General features: G+C 37.8%; 1 protein-coding gene across 3 annotated transcripts in view; it reads right to left on the reverse strand.

Annotated features, from left to right (window-relative positions):
* Positions 1 to 2,393: 2,393 nt before the first annotated feature.
* The window catches only part of MARK1 (microtubule affinity regulating kinase 1), a 120,635-nt gene continuing 99,161 nt past the window's right edge, over positions 2,394 to 23,867 (reverse strand). The window contains exons 12-18 of one of the 3 annotated variants that reach the window (XM_058533679.1): positions 22,943 to 23,096; positions 22,450 to 22,616; positions 15,898 to 15,998; positions 14,401 to 14,565; positions 13,179 to 13,430; positions 6,706 to 6,750; positions 2,394 to 3,041 (exon numbers count right to left, since the gene is read on the reverse strand). In XM_058533679.1, the coding sequence (XP_058389662.1) occupies positions 2,687 to 3,041; positions 6,706 to 6,750; positions 13,179 to 13,430; positions 14,401 to 14,565; positions 15,898 to 15,998; positions 22,450 to 22,616; positions 22,943 to 23,096 (1,239 nt within the window). In that variant the 3' untranslated portion in view covers positions 2,394 to 2,686. Of the gene's footprint in view, positions 3,042 to 6,705; positions 6,751 to 13,178; positions 13,431 to 14,400; positions 14,566 to 15,897; positions 15,999 to 22,449; positions 22,644 to 22,942; positions 23,097 to 23,867 lie in introns of all 3 variants that reach the window. The other 2 variants (XM_058533678.1, XM_058533680.1) reach the window with 2 other exon arrangements.

The raw sequence follows: 23,867 nt of genomic DNA on the forward strand, positions 1-23,867 counted from the left end.
CTTCTCTGAATTCCTACAGCATCTATTGTCTGTGCTTGTTTGAGCACTCTCATTGTTTTCTATTTGGGTGTTTACATTTTGTCTTCCCAAATGGACAAAAATCTTGGAGAAGTAGGAACCATTTTTTACAATTCCTTTATATATCTTAAGACATAGTAGGTACCTCAATAGATATTTTAAAAATGAAGGTAGAGATCATCTTGATTAATTTACATATGCTGACCTAATCACTTATTTACAGTAAATTGGTGTCTCACTCATCACGTTATTTTTTTGACACATTGTGAATTGTACTGTGGGTGAAAATCATTTCACAATAAGGTCTTTTGGGTTTTAAATCAAATTCTACCTTAGAGAATATTATTGGGTCAAGGTTCTGGAGTATACTTCATCTTATGATTTATCAATTTTTTATTTATCAAATTAAATACTATGTCCCAGTCTCTACAAAATAATTAATTTAGTATTAGGGATGTTATGTCAAATATCTCTCAAACAGAAACCAAAGAAATCCTGATATCACATAGGCAGTGAACATAAACTGGTATTTATTTATGCAAACATTTTGTAAAATTCCTCTAAATCTTCAAAAAAAAGTTATGTTGTCATATAAAATGGGAAAATCTAAAGTGAATATAAAGATTTCATTTTTAGTTCCTAAGAAATATTGAAGTAAAATTCCTTGCCACAAACACAGAAAAGTGAGAAATTGCTGTGAGAAAATGTAAAAAACATTAGTTTCTCCCTTGGAAAAGGCACGATGTCTACTTTTTTAAGTGTTTCACTGACAGGAATTCCTATAAAAAGATTAAATTTTTGTCATAATGACATCTTGAAAACCCACACACCTTCACCCCCTGCCAACTAAATTTAGAACACATGAGATAAACTCCTCATACAGAATACTTTTGTATTAGAAAACAGGTAATTCACATTCTGATAAAGAGCAAAAGACAAGTGCTTTATTATGAGAACTCTTCAAGTAAAATTTCAGTGTGCACCAGTGAAAGTGAATAAAGATTTGCATCAATTTTTTTTGAATGAACACTAGGTTAAAAAGGGGCTACACAGTTTTTTTTTTTCCAAACACCATCCTTTGCTAAGGCAAAAATACACTTCATTTTAGAACAGAACTGTTACAGAAGAAAGCTACATCACAGTACAGTACAGAATGTAAAATTCACCCTAGTCTGGAAGCCATTGTGGAATGGCACATCACCTACACTTAGAGCTTTCCAATGTAGGTTAGAATTACAGTATTTATCACAGCTTTATTTTCCTTTAAACTGATAAAATTTGAACATACTTTCTATTTCTCAGGAGTGTGCAGATGGGGCCCATATGTTGCTATTACAGTAATTACAACATTAAATAACATTGCACAGTCAACCTCCCAGGCTAATTCAGTATAAAATAACAAGTATTAAAATGTACCTTTACTAGTGGTTTTACATCGCATATATCACTAATTATGAAAGAAAAGTAGGCAAATGCCCAATTACAAAGCTGCACATTATAGGCAAAATGATGTGGAATAAATACAAGAAATCTGGCAAAAGATTAAAAACAAACAGGTTACATGGGAACAAACTCAACAACCACATAAGCATAAATCAATAATATACGTTATAAATAGTGTGTTTTGCTCAACAGTCTCTTAAGTACTTACAGATATTACTGTGTCGGGGTGGATGAAGAGGATGGGAGGAGGATGAGGCAAACGTTCCCAATGCCAGTTAATTCCTGAGGTGGCATTAATTCTTAACTGATGCATTGATCAACACTGTAAAGATGAGTTTGTGCTATGAAACAGTCCCGATATTATTATAGTTCCGCAATTTCATCGCGGTATTTGGAAGGCAGCAAACCTAAGTGACAGTTTACAATATAATAGCCAGATAAAGTACGGAATATGTTTAGTTTTGCTGCTACGATTAGCAGTGGGCCAGAAAACACTTTAAAGTTCAAAAGAAATTGGATGTAGGTTTAACTTCTTCCCCAGTACTTCTTAGTCAGCTCAAGGCAAAGCTATTATTATTTTCATGTACTTTATTTTAAAAACTCTAAGTGCCAACACTGTAAACATTTTGTATCTTCCCAACTAAACCTTGTCTGATAACAAGGATGAGAGCAAAGAGAAGCAGGAATAATAAAGCTGATCTATTTATCAGCTTCTGGTTTAAATTTAAATATGATTTTAAAATAATTTTTAAAAGTCCATGCTACAATTGTAAAGACTATTTCTGTGCACTTTTAATTCTGGACACAATTTTCAAAATTGCATGATGGAGGTAAGAATTTAAAAAACCCACCAGAATGTAAATAACAGGGAAGAACATTTTCAACTCAAAGCATCAAACGTACATTTATGTGCAGAAATCTAGACAACTATACAAGTTTTTAAGCAATCATCGGTTTTATTATACAACTCTATGAACAGAAAATGAACAGAAATACACAATATACTTACCTGTACAGGTGAACCTACTTTTTTAGCTACAGATATTTATTATAGTTCATACTGACTTTAATTTTACAGTTCATAACTATGTATAACCTTATTGCATGAAGGGCAAATTCTACATGGGGAGATTCACAGGCCAATCACATTAGGCATTACCAGTACATTCAAAACTGTACCTCGGCTATGGATGTATCTTCCCTGATCCTGTAAATTTGAATTTCTTTATAGCTTAAGCTCATTTGCTATTTTAGATGCAATGTTCTTAAAGGCAATAGATGTCCCAGATATTCGCTTGAAGCGGACCCCGTTAAGTGACAGCCTGGGCAACTTGCAGACTTCCATCTCCCACTGCACGAGGCTATCCTGTCTAGCATCTCCATGGACACAGAAAAGCAAAAACCTCTCTTTCTGTTCATAGTCACAGTTATTCGCATCTAACACTTTCCGGATTTCTCTCATCATGTCAGTGGGGTCCATTGAACTAGTGGTCTTCATACTCCACGTGAATCGCAAAGAACGTGGCTTGGAATCTTTACCCTCTTCCTTGTCTCTTTCTTTTGGTTCCCCTGACGTACTTCTAGAAGAAGAGGGCAAAAGGAAAGAATGAAAACAAAAGTTCCATTCAGCAAAGAAATCAAGACACCTGTAAAGGCTAAGTGATCATACTGCAGCGCCTGATGAAACTACCCAATTTGCAGACTGCCTTCAGGTAGATACGGAGGGGTATGTCATCTTGCTGTTATAAGAACAGACTCCAGGATGCTGTCTCTTTTGACTTTTATTTATACCTTCAATCTAAAATAGTGTATTTTCTTAAATATATTTGTTTGTGGGAAACAAGTTTGCAGCTGAAAGTGAAGAATTTAATGCTTTTTCAGTTCCTTCGATATTTCTCTGAGTAAGCAAAAGCAGAGTCTCCATTTTCTGTACATTTACACAAAACAGAGGCCACTAGCATTCTGCCTATAAATACATATTTTTGAAATATAAAGAAAATTTTCCTGTTTTCTCCCTGTTTTGGGTAGGAGAAAGACTGAAGACAAGGATGGTAGCAATGGCTACAGAGGGCTTTTATCCCTGATAATGCTGAGAAAGAATGCTGTACTGCAGTGAGGCAAGATGCCAGGTTACAGCACCGTGGGAGTGCAGACATCAGGTCCTCTAACAGTCTTAATGCTGTGCTAAGACATCCTTAAAATAGTCTACGAGGCTCCCATGACCTACACTCCAACTCCTACCCACAGCTCCTCATCTCCTATTATTTTCCTCCTTGTTCACTCCTGTCAAGATACATGGGCCTCCATACTATTCCTTGAACATACGAGGTATGTTCTTGCCTTAAAGCTTTTGCACAGGCTGTTCCTTCTGCCAGAAATGCTTTTCCCTCAGATAGCTGCGTGACTAACTCCCTTACTTCTTTCCAATCTCTGCTCACTTTCTCCCTGAGGTCTACCCTGACCACCCTATAGCACCCCCAACTCCTACCCTGGCCTGGCCAATCCCCCTTACCCTGCTCTATTTTTTCCACTATAGCACTTACCCCATTCTAATATACTATTCAATTCATTTATTTATTCTTTATTGTCTGACTCTACCACTAGATTGTAAATTCCAGGAGGGCGAGGAGTTTTGTCTGTTCTGTTCACTGACCCATCTCAGGCCTCTAGAACTATGCTGGGCACACAGTAGATGATTAACACATATTTGTTAAATGAAAGCAACCTTACTGAATTTTTCTTATTGGAGGTCTCCTATAAATAACATAGAGCCAGAAAACCTATTTCCAATAATCACAGAAAGGTAAAATTAATCGATTATTTATGATTCAGAAGACTCTGTAATCAAATTTGTTGAGCAATTATCCAAATACAGATGTTGCCATTTTAACTTGTAACCTATCTGACTTATATGTGATTTAAAGAAGAAATGATATACTTTGAAAGGAGTTTATACTCTATAAATATTTTATATTCATATATACATTTTATATCAATATTATCACATAATGTATATTCATGTATGTATACGTTCTTCTCCTCATTCCCAAGTATCTAAGCCCTCAAAGCTCTGCCAACTATGCAAGCTTGAGAAAATAAGGCAGGGAATAAGCAGAGAAAATAAATTTCCAAAGACTATTAAATAAGTATGGAAAGTATTTATTTCACTGTCTTCTCTATTATTCTCTCTTTGCTCACTGAATCTAAGCTGTTGCATCACAGGCCTCTTTGGGGGTGCAGATTCAACTGGTCACTTATCAGGACCACATGTATATCTCAGGTTATGGAATCAGCATGTGAGGGCTGGAAGGGACTCACGAGGTCACCTGATCCAACACTCATTTTAAAAACAGAACTGATGGCCAGGAAACTTAATTACTTTTCAAAGGTCATAGAGCTAATGAGTTGAAAAGTGAAGACTAGAAATCAGGTGTTTTATTCTAAGTCTAGTTTCCTTCCATTCCCCCAAGGAAACCTGGTAACCTTAAGACAACAGGTACAAGATGTTTTTCTATATGTTTTTCAAAGGCATCGCCACTGGTAACGTTACGTGTGGAAAGCTCCTGGAAATGCTGATACTAACAGTAACAGCGAGCATTTATTGAGCGTTACTAGGTGCCAGGAACTGTTCCAAGTGCCTAACATGTACTATCGACTCCTTCGCCCCTCACAGCAACCCTAGGAGGCGGTCAGAATGAGGAAATGGGGCACGAGGAGTTAAAGTGACTTTCCTCAAGTCACACACAGCTAGGGAAGTGGTACAACACAGCTCACACCCAGCGGTCCGGCTCGGGAGCCTGTGCTTTCCACCATCACGCCCTGCCACCTCCCTGAAATGACAGAACCTCCTCAGAACTGGTTCGGTCCCACCTATGCTCCTTACTGTTTCTTCATCTGTAAAATGGATACTTTTCACCTGGTTTTGTGAGGATTAAATGGCCAGCAAGTATCTGATAGATAGCAGATATTCAATAAGTTTGTTCAAAAGTGAAAAAAGAAAACAAACCCAACAATGACCAAACAAAAGGGACATGCAGCCCCACTGAAAGGATAAAATGCATGCAGATTAAGTGCAACGTCAGCAGCCACTTGTGACACTATACACTATTAAATGCCTCTAGAGAAATTTAGTAGAAAAATAGGACAAGATACAAGAAGGGGGCTCAAAAGTGATGACTAAGTGAGGGAGGGGCTGAAAACAACAGTTTTCATGTTTATTTAATAGGTGGAAGAACACTAAACACATATGTCCTGCCTCCCTGTGGCTCCCTACCGTGGTGACTCAGGTACCGAACTCAATGAAGAAAAATTTCAACTATTATGACTAAACATAAATACAGAATAGTTTGTAAAAAAGACTACATAGGGATGCTTAATAACGTTTTTCCAAAATTCATTATGTTTTATATTTCGAATAATTTAAAAACCTAGAAAATAAATTGAGGCTTTTGTTCAGCTGGTCAAAAATAATTCCTGAAGGAAGCCAGGCATTTGTCCTACTGAGGAACTGCTTGTCGAGGATCTGAGATTTATATTGGATCCCTTAATACTGGTGTACACTCAAAATAATTTAATAGCTTCATTTCTTAAACTTCCCATTTACAAATATGAACAGAAGTACTAATGCGTCATTAACGTGGTCCCCAGAGCAGCAGTATCAGCGTCTCACCCCCCATCACAAACCCTGGGGGTGGGGCCCAGCCATCTGTTTTCTCAAGCCCTCCACTGATTCTGACTGCTTGAGTGTGAGACCCATCGCCAGAACAAATACACAACCAGTATTAAACGTCAAAAACCATGAAGTATGGCAGGGTGAGAGTTTTAAAACATGGTCCACCACTGAATACTCCCCTAAAATATATTACTAATATCAGATCTTCCTACACACTTGGTTACCTCTGAGTTCTGTGTTCCCTCACTAATTTTAGTTACATCATTTTAGTGAGAAAAGGATCAGTACATTTTAATCTATTAATTCTTCTGCTAAGACAATTTTATAGGACAGAAAGGCTATTTCTCTACAAAGCATACAACTCAAAATGTTCAGAAAACACAAACTTAATTAACTTAAACTTAATTAAATGCTAGGCAACATTAGGAAAACCCATCCCGATATAAAAATTTCAAATACACATACTATCTAGTGATTAGTTCTAGTCATGTTTATTAGGTGCTGTAAGTATTTCAAAAGCACGTTTTCAGACACAGGGACCTGGCAGCGAAGTATTAATAGTGGCTCCTCACCTTGAGGTGTCGGTTCTGCCACTGGCTTCGCCTTCACTTGGATCCCTCAAAACAAAGTGGAGGTTGAGATTTAATGATAAGAGTGAAAAATATATCAAGAAAACCTACATCTAAAATGATTTTAAAATTAACTTGTTGAGCAAACTTCTAGCATGACAGTTTTCTATTACTAGTCAGGCTAACACTATTTCTCACGTTTCCATCACAGCCACACGTAACTGTCATTTATTGAGCGTCTACTGGGTATTGTCATAGAGGAGATGCGAGGTGACAGTTTAGGATTTTTTTTTTTTTTTTTTTACATGATCTTCCAATTCCCAGCCATGATTTTAAAGTCATAATTTATCTTTTGGTTTAGTTTAGTTCAATCTAAAGTTAAAACTATTTAATAATTATCAACAGCAAGATTCAACTTCTTATTTGTTATTAAACATAATTCTAGTAGTCGCTCAATTTAGAAAGTATATAAATTAACCTTGTAGTTAGAAATAAAGCTCAACACATTCATAAGTATTTCTAAAAATACCAACTTTAAATAATCAAATAACTTATCTCAGAAGTTATGCTAATGATTCATGCACATAATAAAATATTACAGCAAACCAACAGCCTATCCAAGCAGGCGAGTCTTTTAAAAACATGAATTCAATCTTAGACAGAAACACTGATCTTACCTGGATATCCACCTGTGAAATAAAACCAGGAAAACTCTACTAATTGTCCTTTTGTTGAATGTAGTTAATATTTTTTAAGTCTACCAAAATTTTAACTACTTTGTCATTTTCAAAGGTAATTAAATATCTACATAGGAGTAGCAAGTTATAAACCACTTTAAATATGTTAAGAGACGGCTTGTGACGGAGCACAACACTATCAGATAGTTGGGAAAAATCACCAACTTGAACCCTTAAGTTAATGTTTTTACCATTCCAGAACATTTATATTACAGTCACGTGTTGCTTAACGATGGGGATACGAGAAACAATACACTCTGAGAAATGCATTGTTAGGTGATTTTGTCGTCACGCGAACATCAGAGTGTACTTACTTACACAAACCTAGATGTATAGCCTACCACACACCTAGGCTCTGTGGTACTAATCTTATGGGACCACCGACGTATACACGCAGGTACAGCATTGACCGAAACATTGTTATGTGGCACATGACTGTTATTTACATAATATGAATGTAACAGGAATAAAATCAGTGCCATTTTCTCATCAAGTTAATAAAACTCATCCATACACTAAGAGCTATAGCTTTAACTGGTGGTTAAAAATATGAATGCCCTATACTTCTCAGGGCCTTTAACAATAGGCCTTTCTTGACAAATATATTGTGTAAAAACCATTTTCCTATCTGAATTAAAAAGGATAATAAAGGGGCCAGCCCGGTGGTGCAAGCGGTTAAGGGTGCGCGCTCTGCTGCGGTAGCCCGGGGTTTGCCGGTTCGGATCCCGGGCGCACACTGACGCACCGGTTGGTAAGCCATGCTGTGGCGGCGTCCCATATAAAGTGGAGGAAGATGGGCACGGATGTTAGCCCAGGGCCAGTCTTCCTCAGCAAAAAAAGAGGAGGATTAGCATGGATGTTAGCTCAGGGCTGATCTTCCTCACACACACACAAAAAAGGATAATAAGATGTATTTTCACATTCAAATGGGATTTCTTAAATTTCTATTTTTAATAACTGGCATTTTCATTGGGAAGTATAATAAAAATTCAACGAGATCTATACAAATCTATTCTTATTATAACACGCTGAAATAAACCATTTTTTGGGCAGACTCCAAGTGAAATGTACATTTTCTGTTACTTGGGGATGTGCTGATATATACTGAGGGGCAGTCCATCAGCTGAGCAAGAAAGGTAGTAAGGCTGTTGATTCCTGCTGCTAATATAAAATTCCTCTAATAGGAAGGGGCCTACGTTTCACTGGACTTTTCTGTCCTATTTATGTTTTTCCTTGTAAATCGCTGTTAGCAGACACCTATTCCACTGCTGCCGCACTTGGAGCATCAGGAATGAAACACCCCTTGGCCTTCTTCCCGCCACAACTGCTGAAATGGCAGTTGACTCACCACGTCGTTCCCCAGACCCTGCTCCTGCCTTCCTGGATAACGCTGAGAATGCTGCCTGAAGAATTTCTGCCACTGGAAATGGTTTCCAATAGTCCAGTAAGTCAGCAGTAAGGAGCCATGGTGGGAGGCAGCTGGGGATACGGAAGGCGCAGCCAGCTGTACCAGCATGTGCAGTGTAGCACGGCTCTCCAACACTTAAAACAAGCCCAATGTCTTATATGTAGCCATATATAATCAATGAAACTAATTAGGTCATTCCCTATACAAGAGTGAGCTATGGTTAGAAAATGCTAAGGTTTGGTATAATCTCCAGTTTATCTAGCAGTTATATAGGACCTATCGAAAGCAAACGGTTCTAAATGCTATTTAAATGACTTTTGAAATAGTACATCTACATCCTCCCTTGATAGACGATTCTAGTGTCAACTGTTTTCCTATTCGGAAAGTTCTTTCCTAAAACCAGAAACAACTCTCTCGTGTGGTTATTTCAGCGTACAGCATTCTTACTGGCCGAGGAGAACTACTAACTGGCTTTCTCTGTGTAACGCTGGTTTTCAAATACACGAATAATTAACTCTGAATTATTCTTTATCCTTCCCTTCTTAAAGCTTAATGACCCAAATTCCTTTACTTTTTCCCTACAAAATCCTATTTTTCCATCTTTTTAAGCATTTATTGGCACATCAACTTAGCTGCTCCCAAAGTTTGTGCGGTGTCTTGGCTCCAGGTTGCACGCAAAGCCAGCCCTGCCCCAGAGCGCACCCAGTTGGGGTGCTGGTCACACGGGGGTGTCAGTGTGTGGTTCCATTTCTTCACGCTATAGGCACAGTGAAATGAGGACAGTGAAGGGAGTGGAGACAAGGGCAGGGCTTGACCCCAGGACGGACTTAAGAAGAAGAGACAAGTGGGAAGGACTGATAAGCTGAGAATTGAGTTGAGAATATTAAATAAAAAGGCTGGAAGATATCCTGAACATTGAGAAGCCCTCTAGTTTATCTCCAAGCCTCCAACCCTCCCAAAAGTTGAATATGCTGCAAATGCAGAAAGACCAACTGCATTTTCAGCCTGTCAGTTGCTATAGAACCTAGCAGGTTCACTCCCGGACTGAACGCTGCTCATCATCCTGCACTAAATCATCTGTGGTGTACATATCATGGGGCCCAATCTCAAGCTACAAAACACTACATCAGGAAGAAGACCTCATGCACTGCAGCGAACAAACATGTCTGTAAAGCCAAAGCCGTTCACCTGATGACAAGCAAACTGGGAGGAGAAGTGAGAATTTTTTCTCTTTAACCAAATCTGGAATTAATTAAAATATGTTAAAAATCAAGCCATTAAAAACTCTACTAAATTGCTAACAAAAGACAGCAAACAACCTCCTCCCTCCCTTCTCCCCTCACCCAAAAAAATTCTTTACTAAATGACATTGTTCAAAATTTAACAAGAGCATCATGGAACTTGGGAAACGTTCACACCAGCTCCTCTCAGAGGCTAGCTCTGAACACCCTTATTCTCTATTTCAGGACCTGCTTCCTTCACAGCACTGACAGAATTTATTATAACCTTACTTGTTTATTTACTTTTTAAACTGTCTTCCACACTACTCACCCATTCATTCAATAACTGTTTACTGAAGGCCATACTATGTGCCCATAGTAGGCACTCAAGATTCAGCCCAGATTCAGCATAAGATAAAGCAAGCAAGCAAACCCCTGTTCTCATGGAGCTCATCTTCTGGTTGGGAGACACAGACAGTGAACAAGTAAAGTGAAGTGCATATGTTATTTCAGGTGGTGGTAAGTGCTATGGAGAAAAATAAAGCAGGAAAGGGACTGTTGGGAGGAAGAGGCTGTGATTTTCAATAGGGGGTTGAGGAAGGCCTCGTGGAGGAAGTGACACTTTAGCAAAGACCGAAAGGAGGCGTCGAAACCAACTGTGCAGATATCAGGGGAAGAAGATTCTAGGCAGAAGGAACAGCAAGTACAAAATCCTGAACGGGGGGCCTGGTGAGCTCGAGGACGGTCGGGGGCCCTGTGTGGCTGGTGTGGAACTAGCCAGGGGAAGAGTGAGAGATGAGGAGTTCAGAGCAGAAATGGGCGGCCAGGCCCCGTAGAGCCTCGGGGCCCACTGTGAGGGCTCTGAATTATATTCTGAGCAAGATGGAAGCAAGCCGAGGGCTTTAAATCGAGGACTTACATTGTTGAAAACAGAATAGGAGAACATGGGCAGAAGCTAGGAGACCTGTTAGGAGGGGAAGATGAACACGTTCTGTGTGAGAGTCTATTATGCATCCAAGTGGAGAGGCTGAGTAGACAACTAGATATGTGCGTCTGCAGTTCAGAAGAGAGATCTGGGCTAAAGATACAGACGTGGGAGTTGTTAATGTCAGATGGAATTTAGTGTCACAGGCCTGAATGAGATCACCAAGAGAAGGAGCACAACCAGAGAAGAGAACCGTCCAAAGACGGAGTCCTGGGGCAGTCTGACATAAGGTCAGGGGGATAGGCAAGGGAACCTAAAGAGAATGAGCCAAGGAGCCTGAGAAGGGACAGCTAGTCTGAGAGGTGGGAGGAAAATCAGAAGACAAGTGAGGGGAATGTTTTGACTGTGTGGAATGTTGCAAGACGAGAAGTTGCTCACAGGAGGGGAGGGGCCATGTCAGCCCCATTCACTGCCGTATCAACAGCTCCAGTAGAGTGTCTAGCACCGAGTAGGTCTTCACATACTTGGTAAATGACTATGTGACAGTCCTTTATCCTAACCTCCCAATAGACCATCTCGATGGCACTTCCTTGCTCTGACATTCTGTCCTGAGTTCTTGTCCAGTGCTCTTCATTATGTTCCCTCTAGAATCTAAATTTTTATTGCAAAGTAAAGAGAAATATTTTATTTTGCACAATGCTTAATGTGCAATGGAGTATTAATCGACCATTAAACTCGAAACCTATTCTCTTTCGCTTTTAATTAATCCTGGCTTAACCATGAGAAAGTACTGGCTTTTAAAAATGGCTTTAACTAGCCAAGTTAAAACAGCAGAACCTACTGATAATCTACCTCGTACCCTACAGACGGTCAGCCAGCACTTCTGTCCAACTGTCATGCCAACTCCACTGGTGAGCTTGTAGGTCTTCCTCTATCAAAATGTCATGTTGTGTGGTAACTGCCTAAATGGCACAAAACCATTGACTGATATGGTTAGAAACTGGCGTTGCATTTGAAGGTTTAAAGTTTTAAACTCAGCCATGTGATCCTGGGCAAACTCATCCATGAACTAAGTCCATACACGGCTCCGGGAAAAGGCAAGAGACTAAAGCTTCTGCTTCTGTTTTTCATACCCATTCTTTGAAATCCTAGGAACACTAATAATATTGAAAATTAAATATTTAATTAATATTTGTTAAAGCAAGTCTAATAATTTCTTACCTATCACTTAGGGCTCTACGCAGATAACTATATGGCATGGAGCCTTAGCTTTCCCCCTCATCAGAGACAGCCGTGCCTTCCTCTGGACTGCTCCAGCACGGTGCCCACACCTCGTTTTAGCACACATTCTGTTTTATATCATGACTAGTTGTTTACAGGTCTGTTTCTTCCAGGACTGTACAAATCTGGAGGGCACACATGCCGCCTTATGCATCTCTGTATCTGATATCTCTGTGCGGTACCCAGCACAGTGCTCTGTACATATAGAACTTTAGTAGGCATCTAGTAGGATCTAATGACAGGTCAAATTTACATCAACCTGTGTTGTGTTCAGCAACTTGTATAATCAATGTGTACTGTATATTTATGTTTACTTTTTAGAAAAAAGTACAATTTTACGCTTTTATTAGAAGTTTACTACACTATTGTATTCATTTTGTGTTTACTGTGTTTTGATGTTAAGATTTTATGATGTTAAATTATATACGTAATCTCTGTGACTCCAGTACATAGGCTTTTTACAAAAAAGAAAAATAGGTACACTACATTTTTTTAAAAAAGTAAACTATTATTAGTAAGCAATTTAAAAGTATTCTTAAGATAAGAAATATTATTCGAAAGATAAATGTAAACGCATTTAATTCCTTTTTCTTAATCAAGGCTTTTATGTAGGGGATACATTTTTTGTTAAAATACACATTTTTGATGTTAAGTTTTGCTCTTTCCACTCTATTTTACAGAATTTTAAACTTCTCATTTTGTCCATTTTTTGTTTCTTTCTCTCTCTCAAGGAAAAACACTTTATGTCTTCCTTGATTTTTTTCCTTCAAACTTCTGTAAAGAGGAGTTCTAACGAAATGTCATGCAACTATTTTGGAAAAATCAATATAAAGACTAAAGAGAAAAAGCAAGTTTCCTTTATAATTCCTAGAGGAAATGAAACACCACAGTGCATTGGCACTGACCTTCGAACGAATTTGGATGTGATTTTGCTGATGATGCCCGTCGACGTGCCCCTCCTGGCATGTGCAAACGCACCCGCTTCATGGGAGGGGGAGGCAGGTGGCCCGTTGTACGCGGCGCTGCGCCGCTCCCGGAGCTGTTCCCCGTGGAAAGTGCTTCGGCTTGAGCTCCCCCGGGGAAAGCGGGTTCGGTCTGGAGTGGTGGCACTAATACTGTGAGCAGATGGGGAAGCAGCAGGCACTCTCTGGGTTGCCCTGTGGGGACAGATAAAGATATAGGATTCAGAAGAATGGTGGGAAAAGCTTCCACCCACGCTCAAAACCAGAAAAAAACTGCTATGGCTACTTTTATTCGGCCCTATTTTATTTCCCATTAAGGATGTGATGCATGAGTTAATTACATTTATTATCGTCATTGTACAGAGAGGGATAAAACTTCAGTTTGAAACTAAATGCCTTTTATAAAAATGTCATTACTGAAGATTAAGAAATTACTGAAACAGGGATGCAAAGATAACTACTCCTCAGCATCAGAAAAGCCAAACCAGGGGCGTTGCATAAGTGTTTTTACTATTCTCTTAAACCATTCAGCAACCTGGAACACGAGTTTTATTATCAAAAAGCATTTGAATAGAATCATTTCCTACTTATAATTTAGGCCTCAGTGGTAGCACAATGCTACACGATACCACCAGTATGATTAACAAATCTAACTATCAAAGATGTTCCTGAATTTGAGAAATCCTAACATAGACAAATACTAGAAAAATAGCCATAGAATTTTATACCTGAAAGGGCTCTGTGAAATCATCTGTTTCAGTGACAGGGAAACTGAAAGGCCAGCTTTATTAATAACGAGGACTGGGTAAGAGCCAGGATGATTACCCAGAGGTCTCAACTCCCAGTCTCATGTTTTCTTGTTTTTAAATCATAAAAAACTCAATTTACCTAAATGATAAATTACGCAGCAATACTTTTACTTTATGGATGAATTAAAAATAAAATCCTTAAGAGAAAATTCCTCTAGAAAATGATTCAAATTATAAGCAACATTTTGAACACAGCTAGGGAATGTAGTAAGTTGATGTCACAATTCCTCTGCCACAAACACTGAATCTTTTCAGAAAGCTCTTAATGTGATGGTCCCAATCATGTATTTTCATATGGTGCTCTATTTTTAAAAACTCTTAACAACAAACAAAATGAAATGCAATCAGCACATTACCCGGGCCGGTAAGCTTCAGAGCTGTCTTTAATGGTTGGCAGTGTAACTTTAATAGGATGACCAGAAGCGGACATGGACTTCTGGTGGCGGGGTCGTGCTGAGGGGACAGCAGAAGCCACAGCAGAGCCTGCAGAAGATATGCTACTCGCGGACATCTCCGTAAGGCTTTCGACATAAAACAGTTGAGAAGACCATGGAAATGTAAAGAAGAAGAAAAGCTGGAATTTACTAAAATTTAAGAAGCAGATTTTTAAAAATCTAAATTGACTAACACCTTTCATGACTCAAACACTTAAAAGAAATTAACATTAGTGGCACTGTGAGTGACTAACAAAACAATATTCTTGTTAAAAATGTAGAGGGTGGGGGCCGGCCAGGTTAGGTGTGCGCGCTCTGCTGAGGCGGCCCAGGGTTCGCCCGTTCGGAACCCCAGGCGCGCACCGACGCACCGCTTGTCAAGCCATGCTGTGGCAGCGTCCCATATAAAGTAGAGGAAGATTGGCAAGGATGTTAGCCAAGGGCCAGTCTTCCTCAGGAAAAAAAGAGGAGGACTGGCAGATGTTAGCTCTGGGCCGATCTTCCTCACACACACACAAAAAAATGTACGGGTTGAATTTTCCAACCCCTTCCATGGAAAAGATCACACACACTCTTGCTCTATACATATATGTGAAGCTGAGAAGGTATGGAATTATTCTTATGGATAAAATAATTATGACTGGAGACATTTTTCACTTTCTAAAAATCAGTTTGGTGTGACGTGTTGCTGTGGTTCACTGTCCATTATACAATAAGAATTCCTAATTATAACAAAAATGCTATCTCTGGAAACATCATCAAAACACTTTTAGCTCATATCATTAATCAGTTAACCGCTATAGATTAAAGGGGCTGTAGATTAGGACTTAGTCATAGGCCAGAAATCAATTCCCAACTATTTTTCTAGCCTAAAGGATCTTATGTCCAAGGAAGATACATTTACCTTTCTGTGGCTTATAACAACACTTACTTCATGTGTCTTACAACTCATGATGAAAAGAAGCTAAATTTTTTAAATAATATTATTTATTGTTATTTAAAGTAAAACACTGTGAGAATTGCATGGTTCTCAATGATCAGTTGAGATGACCACATTTCTTTAGAGGAAGGAAAATAAAGCCTTCATTATGTGGATTCAATAATGACTTTATTGGGGGGGGAGACGGGAAGGAGGTAGGAAGGAATTGGCAGGGATATAAGAGAATAGGATTCAAATTATGAAGATCAGATTAGGATGGTCTGATCTGCTTTGTTATAGGGAAATATTTACTATCAGATTCTATTCAGAAATTCTCAGGTTAAGAGATTTACCTTCTGTTTTCCCTAAATATTTCCCCATCTTTCCATGCTGGGACAGAAGGTTGGCCGCAATCTTACTACTTTGTGTTTCCTTTCCTCTTGACCCCTTCAGCTGCAGGCGTTTCAGCAAGAGCACTAACGTGGAGCAGTAACACTTACCTGCTGTCTTTCCCATTCTGCAATGCCGTGTACCGATCTGTGGTCCTTTCGCACACGTATGTATTCCTTCTTGCCATGCTACCTCCAGGATATACGTTGGTCTTTAAGAAGGAAAAAAACAATGCCTTTTAAAAATTCCAACTGTAGTTGTGGAAAGTCAAAGAAATGAATTTAAGTTGCAATGACTTTGAAAAAAATCCATGGTAGAACTTCCATTTATCAGAATCTTACTAACAAGCTCTATCTCGCACCTTCTCTCTCTGTTAGACTGTAGGAGTAAAAGGCACGCATAACGAGCTCATCGCAGTTTTAGCTGACTGCCCTACAGCAGCAGTGAGCAGCTGTTTGGAAGCAACAAGAAAGCTGGGTTTTTATTCTCTCCTTTGTAAGCTGGTGGTGGAAAGGGCAGGGGAGTGGTACAGGCAGCTTTATGGGACTAGGAGTGAGAGACAAGTCCACACTAAATATTATCACAAGCAGGACACCTGCGGCAGGGAAGGCGGTGGGCCCACCCGGAAGCCAGTGGGTGGCCATTCGTCACCTGCTTGGGAAAGCCCCACAGCCAATGGAATGTTAAGACTAAAGCTCCAGGGTCAAAGGCAGGCCCAGCTGAGGCCACCAACAGAGGTGTGCAGTGCCACCCTGAGAATATTTCCCCCTTTCAGGTTTTAGCCAGGAGGCAAGCCAAGTCTGAGAAGCTCTGGAGAAGAGAGAAAGAATAAGCAAAAAGGGATAGAATATCCTTACTCTGGGTAAGACTGCTTACAACGCACACAGCCATTGATCTATAACGCACCTTGTGCCTGCCAAATTCCTGACTACTTACTAGCACTAAACTATCCAGGAAAGAGTTTCAAAAAGGATACAGTACTCTTCTGTTTAATCCTTACACCAACTGAAAAAATTTCCCAATTTTTGGCTAATCCAGTTTTCACTATTCTTTAAAATATACAATTAACTTAAAATTTGTTTAATCATGAGGGCTAGAAAGTTAATAGATATATGCTTGAATTAAGTCTGGAGAGGCAAAGAAGCCTCATATAGACAAAATTGTGTAAGTGCAGATTTCAAATCTTTCAATAGTGCAGGTTCCTAGGTGGAAAGAATTTTGTCACCAGTTACATAAAAAACGTAAATTAAAAACTATAAAAGTATGGTAGCAAAGCAGGCTAAGATTATTAAAAACATTTTTTAGGTAAAATGCTGTCCATCCTAAGTGAAGGCAAAGAAAACAGGTTTGATTATGGAGAGATTCACTATGAAACTAACTTGTACTAAGGTTCTTAAAACAGTAGAAATGTAATCTGTATTTTATAGTCTGAAACACATTGTTTCATTACTTGCTTTCCCACTCAACACGTCATTAACATCTATCCATGTCAATCGATATAAAAGTTTTATGGCTGCAGAGTATGCAACTATAAGACACACAATATTTTATTTTAACCAATAAATCTCTCATTTTTAAACATTTATATATTTCTCACTTTGTTCTTACAGACTACTAAGGAGGTTTAATTGCCTACAGAAATTAACTGGAGATTAAAAATCTAGAGAAAAAAATCCTGGAAATAAATAATAGGAAATAGGGAAAAAGAATCCTGGAAAAGTATTAAAAAAAAGTACAAAGCAGAAAGAGATTACAGAAAGGCTGTAATATCACCCCATGAGCACCAAAGGTAGCAACACAAGAATATTCACTTTTGACAATTTCATTGTTTTGGCTCAACTGTCACATGAGTAATCCAATTGGGAACAAATTCCTGGTCAAATGTTTCTGGCCATTTTCAGTAACACTGTTTTGCTTCTCAAAGTGTGATGGGTGAACAGAGCTCCGCCTTCAAAACTGTGCCTTATGGCTTCGTGATCCTCACACGCTGCCTCCCTTGTCCCCTGTCCCTTTGATGCCAGTGACAGGTGCAGCAGCCCATCAGCCTACAGTTTTTTCCCCGAGTTGTGTTTCCCCAGGAAAACTTAGGATACAATCATGCAAAAGTTACGTTATAGAAACACAGTCTTACTGATTCATGTGACACAGATTCATCTATAAAACTAACTTTTTTACACTTGACCTTCCCAGTTCAAATAATAAAGCTCTGGTGACTGCTAAGCAAGAAAGGCTCTTTCTGTTAGGATTTGGCGACCAGGTAGAAACTACCATGCAGACCCTTGAACTCCAACTTGGCAATGTCCCTAAAGTGGGTATATAAATTTTTCTGCATTTCCCAAGAAACCAACCCTGCAGACAACTGCTTGGGCTTATTCTATACTAAAGTGATTGTATTTTATATAATTATACCATAATTTTTATGTAAAATATTTTATATTATAATCATTATAGTATCCTTAACCTTTCTGAGTCTCCCTGAAAGAAGTAATACCTCCTTCCCCTTGTTTTACAAAAAAAGTCCGTTAATACTTTTCTTAGAGTACAGAAACTTTTACATTTTGCATTATTCACATATGTGATAAATAATACTGAAAAATACAAGTTTTGTCTTTTTGATTAAAAAATAACATAACATATTTGTATATTCAAAACTCAACATTTGGCTTCCAAGTTTCCAGGCTAGCTAAGAGTTTACCATTTACTCCCACACGCGATTTTTGGATGGGCATTTCTTGAAGAGAAAAATATTAAATTTGTTTTTCCTGCACATTACCCCGGAAAGAGTCCTAAGTTCTCTTACAAATAGTAACACTCCCGTCACTTACAGTCTATAATAGTTGTGGGTGATAAACAATAAAAGAGATGATTCAGATAACCAACAAATTTTACGAACCATTAATCTATTTAACTACTTAACTCAGAACTCTCCCTGCTGCTGTCTATCAACTGGATAGTTTTAAATATCATCTGTCAATATCACCCTTAAGTCAATATATTAGATGAATGTTAAGTAATACTGTCAATAGAATCATACTTATAAGTAAGAGCTTTTACTATTGGTTCAAAAAAGGCCTCTGATTTTATAAACATTAAAAGCACGTTAAACTATCACCTACTAAATTATCTATGCATGTTAAAGCTACTATTTTTTTTTCCATCAGAAAGTAAGGAGCCATGTCATGCCATTCAAGTGGATTAGATATTTTCCATTACACTCCACTTTACAGACAAATAACAGAGTCAGTGGTAAAAACGTTTATTTGTTCAAATAGTCGTTTACAATATGACAGAGCCTGGATTGTAAATGCTCAAGTTCCTTCCTCCTGGGACTTTACCTCAAAGAAAAGGGATTAAAGCTGTGTATTTGGCTTTTGTATTTCGGGTCAGCAAACTTTTTCTGTAAAGAGCCAGAAAGCGAACAGTTTAGGCTTTGTGGGCCACACCATCAATGTCACCACAGTCAGGAAATGCAAATGAAAAACGAAAGGGTGAATTTTTTTGTTTTTTGCCCCTGAGGTAGGCAAAAATTTTGAAGATGGATAATATCCACCTGTTGACAAGCTTGTGTAGACATAATCAGTCTCTCATTATCCCAACCATAAAAATTACCCTGGTAGTATTTACCAACAATTTTAATGTGCATATTCTAAGGATACACACGTTAAAGCACATCAGAGCGGGTGCTCTAGGTGAGGGGCACGGGAGTGAGGACAGCAGCTTACACAAACTGAGAGTGACTGTGTGCCTCGAGCTGAGGGATGGGATGAGCCCAGCTCTCTGCACTTGAGCTTAAAAAAGCTTGTCGCCCAGAAACCAAACTTCTCAGGACGTATTTACTAGAAATACAATAATAACATAAATGTACAAGAATGCATACTCTGAGAACTCTGAACACCCCACGAATAGAACAGTTGAATAAATTATGATACATCTATCTATTAATACAGATTTAATAATGCACAGCTATTAAAAAGACTGTAGTAGATCTAGATGTTCCGATCTAGAAGCACCCATAATATTTTAAGAAAAATTAAAATGTAATAGATACAGTATGATCTCATTTTTATAAAAAATATAAAATAATCTCACATGTACATAACATATATGTTAATTTATGTTTTCTTTAATGAAGGGAAATCTATAAAAGAATTCAACCCAAATGATTAGCACTAGTTATATTGGAAGTTGAGAATGGAAAGCAATGGATTGGAAAGGGGAGAATATTAATTTTACTTTAGACACTTCTAAACTGCTAAAATTAAACAAAATATATTACTTTGGTTTCTTGAATTACCAAAATTAAAACAGCAAATAAAAAACAAATCTAGTACTAAGTGGTTAAGAACAAAATTTCTCTACCAGAATCTTTTGGCTTATGTTTTCAAAACATGATAAATAAGTGTGGCATAATTAATTTGAATTTAAACTAATGCCTTGGTTTTTATGCCTTCTTTAAATTAATGAATATGCTTTGAATACCCAGTAGGTATGGGCTTCAGCACTAATGATTCTGAGGAAGCTACCGTGTCAACATCCAACAGGAGATTATAAACACAAGGAGATAACGTTTACATGGGAAACACCAGCAAACAATACAAGATGGCATATAACCAAGAGCTGAATAATATGAGACAACAATCAGAAAGGCTGATGAGATCTGGAGTTCTCAGTCACAGGAGGCTCCATCCAAGAGACAGGATTCGAAATGATGTATAGAAATGGGATTTTCATAATGTGAGGCAGCACTTTAGGCAAGAGCACCACATGAAGATGGGTGTGGAAACAGGCAGCAGAGTATTTCATGGGGAAAGAAGACCAAGCTGAGTTGAATGACAGGTTAATATCAGGGAGCTGCAGAAAATAAGAGACCAAATTATTTCTTCTGTTAAGTGGGGTGATGATGCTCTGGAAACTGTCCTCTAGCTGATGCTTAGATAAGGGAAAAATGATGGCTTGCTTAGGAAAATTACTTTTTCAAAAAATGTATTGAACCCTATTATAGTTAAATCTTTCCAAACAAATCGGTTGGAAGGTAAGCAGTTATATCCATCAATTCTTGAAAAGGTTACACACATCTATTTCATAGACTAGGAGGCAATCATCGAATCACATATTTTTAAAAGGTGTGGTTTCAATTAACTATATAAAACAACAGGTACTGGGGAGTTTAACCCACTTGCAATTAAGGTTATATTGGGCTTTTTGGTATCTTAGTTCATATTTCTATTTAAAGTACTTTTTTCCTTTTTTCTCTCCTTTCCTACTTTCCATAGGTTAGATCAAATTTTTTCCTTGTGTGGGTTTAAAAGTTATAAATTCTACTTTTGTTCTTCTATTGTTTGTCCGTAAGTTCTTGAACTCATGTCTGCTTACCACTCCTGATTTTTTAAACTCAATCATTTAAACTTGATTTTTTAAACCCCTATCTTCCTATCTTTTGCCAAACAAGGCACATGTATTTTCCTTTAATCTCCACCGCTAACCTCACTTCTGAATATTGTCCAGAATTTTGGTTCTGAATTTTCATTAATTTTTTCTTTTTGTGTGTGTGTTACCACATACATACTTTAATAAGTTATTTGATCATTTTCAACTCCCATATATTTTACAGAACATTATAGATTCCTTTCTCTTCTTATAAGAGTACTTCCTCAAACAGTACTGTGTTTTCAAATGGGTCACTGTGTAACAAGACAGTTGAGATATTTTATGCCTAAGAATACGCTTACCATATCTTCACATTTAAATGACAATTTGGCTAGATATAAAATTCTGCGTTCAGTGTGCTTTACTTTCAATACTTTAAAAACATGACTCCATTTATCTTTCTGCATCCATGCTCCTGTTGAGAATTCTGATGTCAGTCTGAATCTTGTGCCTGTTAAGATCATCTGCTGTCTCATTCTGAAAACTTTTTACAATTTTTATCTTTGTTTTGGTATGTATACCTTCCACTTTAATGAGTCCAGGGGCAGGTTTTCCTTCTGGCTTCTGCTTGCCCTTCTGAGTCTTTTTAACGTAAAAGTTTTCATTTTCTTTATTGTTATTATTTCTTCAAATATTTCGTCTTCATTTCTCCCCCTTTCCTCTCTAAACTCCTATTATCTAAATGTTACCAATTCTACTTCTATTCTTTGTACACCTTAGTTTTCTTTCATATTTTCTCTCTTTGTTCTTTCCTGCTGCTTTACAGGAGAACGTCTCAATCTATCTCCTAGCTCCCATTATATAATTTCTAGAGTTTGCCATTTTAAGTGAATGATGTGAGCTAACTTTATAAATTAATTATTAACAGAGTCTGCCTTCAATTGAACTGCTTATTTGTAAATGTAAAATTAAATGTGCCAATGTAATATTAAGTGAATATTGCAAACAGGAAAAATGAGGCAGGAAAGTTGAATGTACCACGTTATGGTGAGGTTATTTTACTTTATTATTTTATTATGAGGTAAGTCATTTTAAGAATTCATATTTTATTTTTTTGTTCTTAAATTGTGCTTATGAGAAGCTTGGCCTCTTTAATGTATGTTCTTTAAATGTCTGATTCACTTTAAAATTTTGACACATTTTTTTAAAAAAGATAAAGATTTTCAAAGATTGTACAAAAAATCCCGACAATACATAACTACAGTAAATCGCAATATGCCAGAATATGTACTCACACTCGGAATAGTCGAGGACTTTTTCCTTTCTGGCCCTACAAGAGGGCTTGCAGTCATCTCGCTTTTTGATCCAACAGTTGTGCTGCCAAGTTTACGAGCCACATCTTTGTCCCACTCCTCTTTCTGTTCACTTTCCATGCTGTTAGCCTGAGGCCTTTTGGTGTATGATACGGCAGGAGGAATGGATGGACCAGCTATAAGTTTTTAAAAAAGCACAATTAGCTAAAAAGCAAGTGACACATTTTCTTTTCACAAACAAAAGCTCTGTATTAAAAATATCTTCATTTGAATACTTTATACTCTGAACTAAGTTTAAACTGAATGATCACAAAATTAAGGTCAGTCCCTGAAAAGGGGATCATGTTAATCATTCAGCAATGTAACCTGGATAAGTGGGATGACACAGCACATAAAGATGTGAATGTATAATGCTTAAAAATACAGGTTTGGGTAGAATTAGTCTGTCTTTTCACTTATTTGACTTTTCCCCCACCATGATCACTAAAACGTCGCTGCTTCTGATTTGCAGAGATGCTCCGCTGGACCTTCAAGTGAGCAGGGGACTGAAGAGTGCTGTTGTTTAAGTCACTACTGGGCCGTGACCTCTGACTCAAGTTTCCACTGGATAATGACTCACCGCCTTCAAACTATAAGAAGAAGAAAGACCACCAGGATTTTAAAACAAAAAAATGTTTATGCAAACAATATGCACTCTTGATTTTCTAATCTATTGTAAGCCATACAAGGTGTAATCAGAACTGAAAAAAAAAAAAAATAGTTTGGATACAGAACTGAGAGTGGGCAAACAGAAGGGAGGGAAGTGGCTATAAAGTGCTCCCATCAGTACATGTGAAATTCCGGTATCTTGTACAAATGGCTTTGGATCCTTAGTTTAGTCAAAACACCAAATAACAGCTACCAACTACTGAATGGTTATTATATACTAGGCACTGTGCTAAGCTCTTTATATGTTACTTTGTTGAATTATTAAAACAAACCTATGATTTATTAACCTACACTTTATAAATGGAAAAACTGAGGTTAAGAGAGTCAAAGGACATCATTGGGATTCAAATTCAGGCATAGGTGGGATTCAAACTTAGGATAAAACCTACAATTTTAACTTTATACACACACACACACACACACACACACACACATACATTTTTTGTTTTGTTTTGTTTTCTCCCACACATTTACAGAACAAAATTTGGTTTATTGGCTCTGATCAAGAAATTGCATCTGCTTAGACTAAGCATGGTAAATTGGGGTTGACAGACTTTCCCTCTCTCTGGGTCACAAGAGTTGTTTGTTGCCAGCAAACTCTTGACTGAATCACTGGCATCCCAACGGGAAATCTAAATTCATATGTAAAGATACTAATGACAAATAGCACAGTACATAATATTGATAATGAA

This window comes from Diceros bicornis, chromosome 38 (assembly GCF_020826845.1).
Source record: "Diceros bicornis minor isolate mBicDic1 chromosome 38, mDicBic1.mat.cur, whole genome shotgun sequence".
Lineage (NCBI taxonomy): Eukaryota > Metazoa > Chordata > Mammalia > Perissodactyla > Rhinocerotidae > Diceros > Diceros bicornis.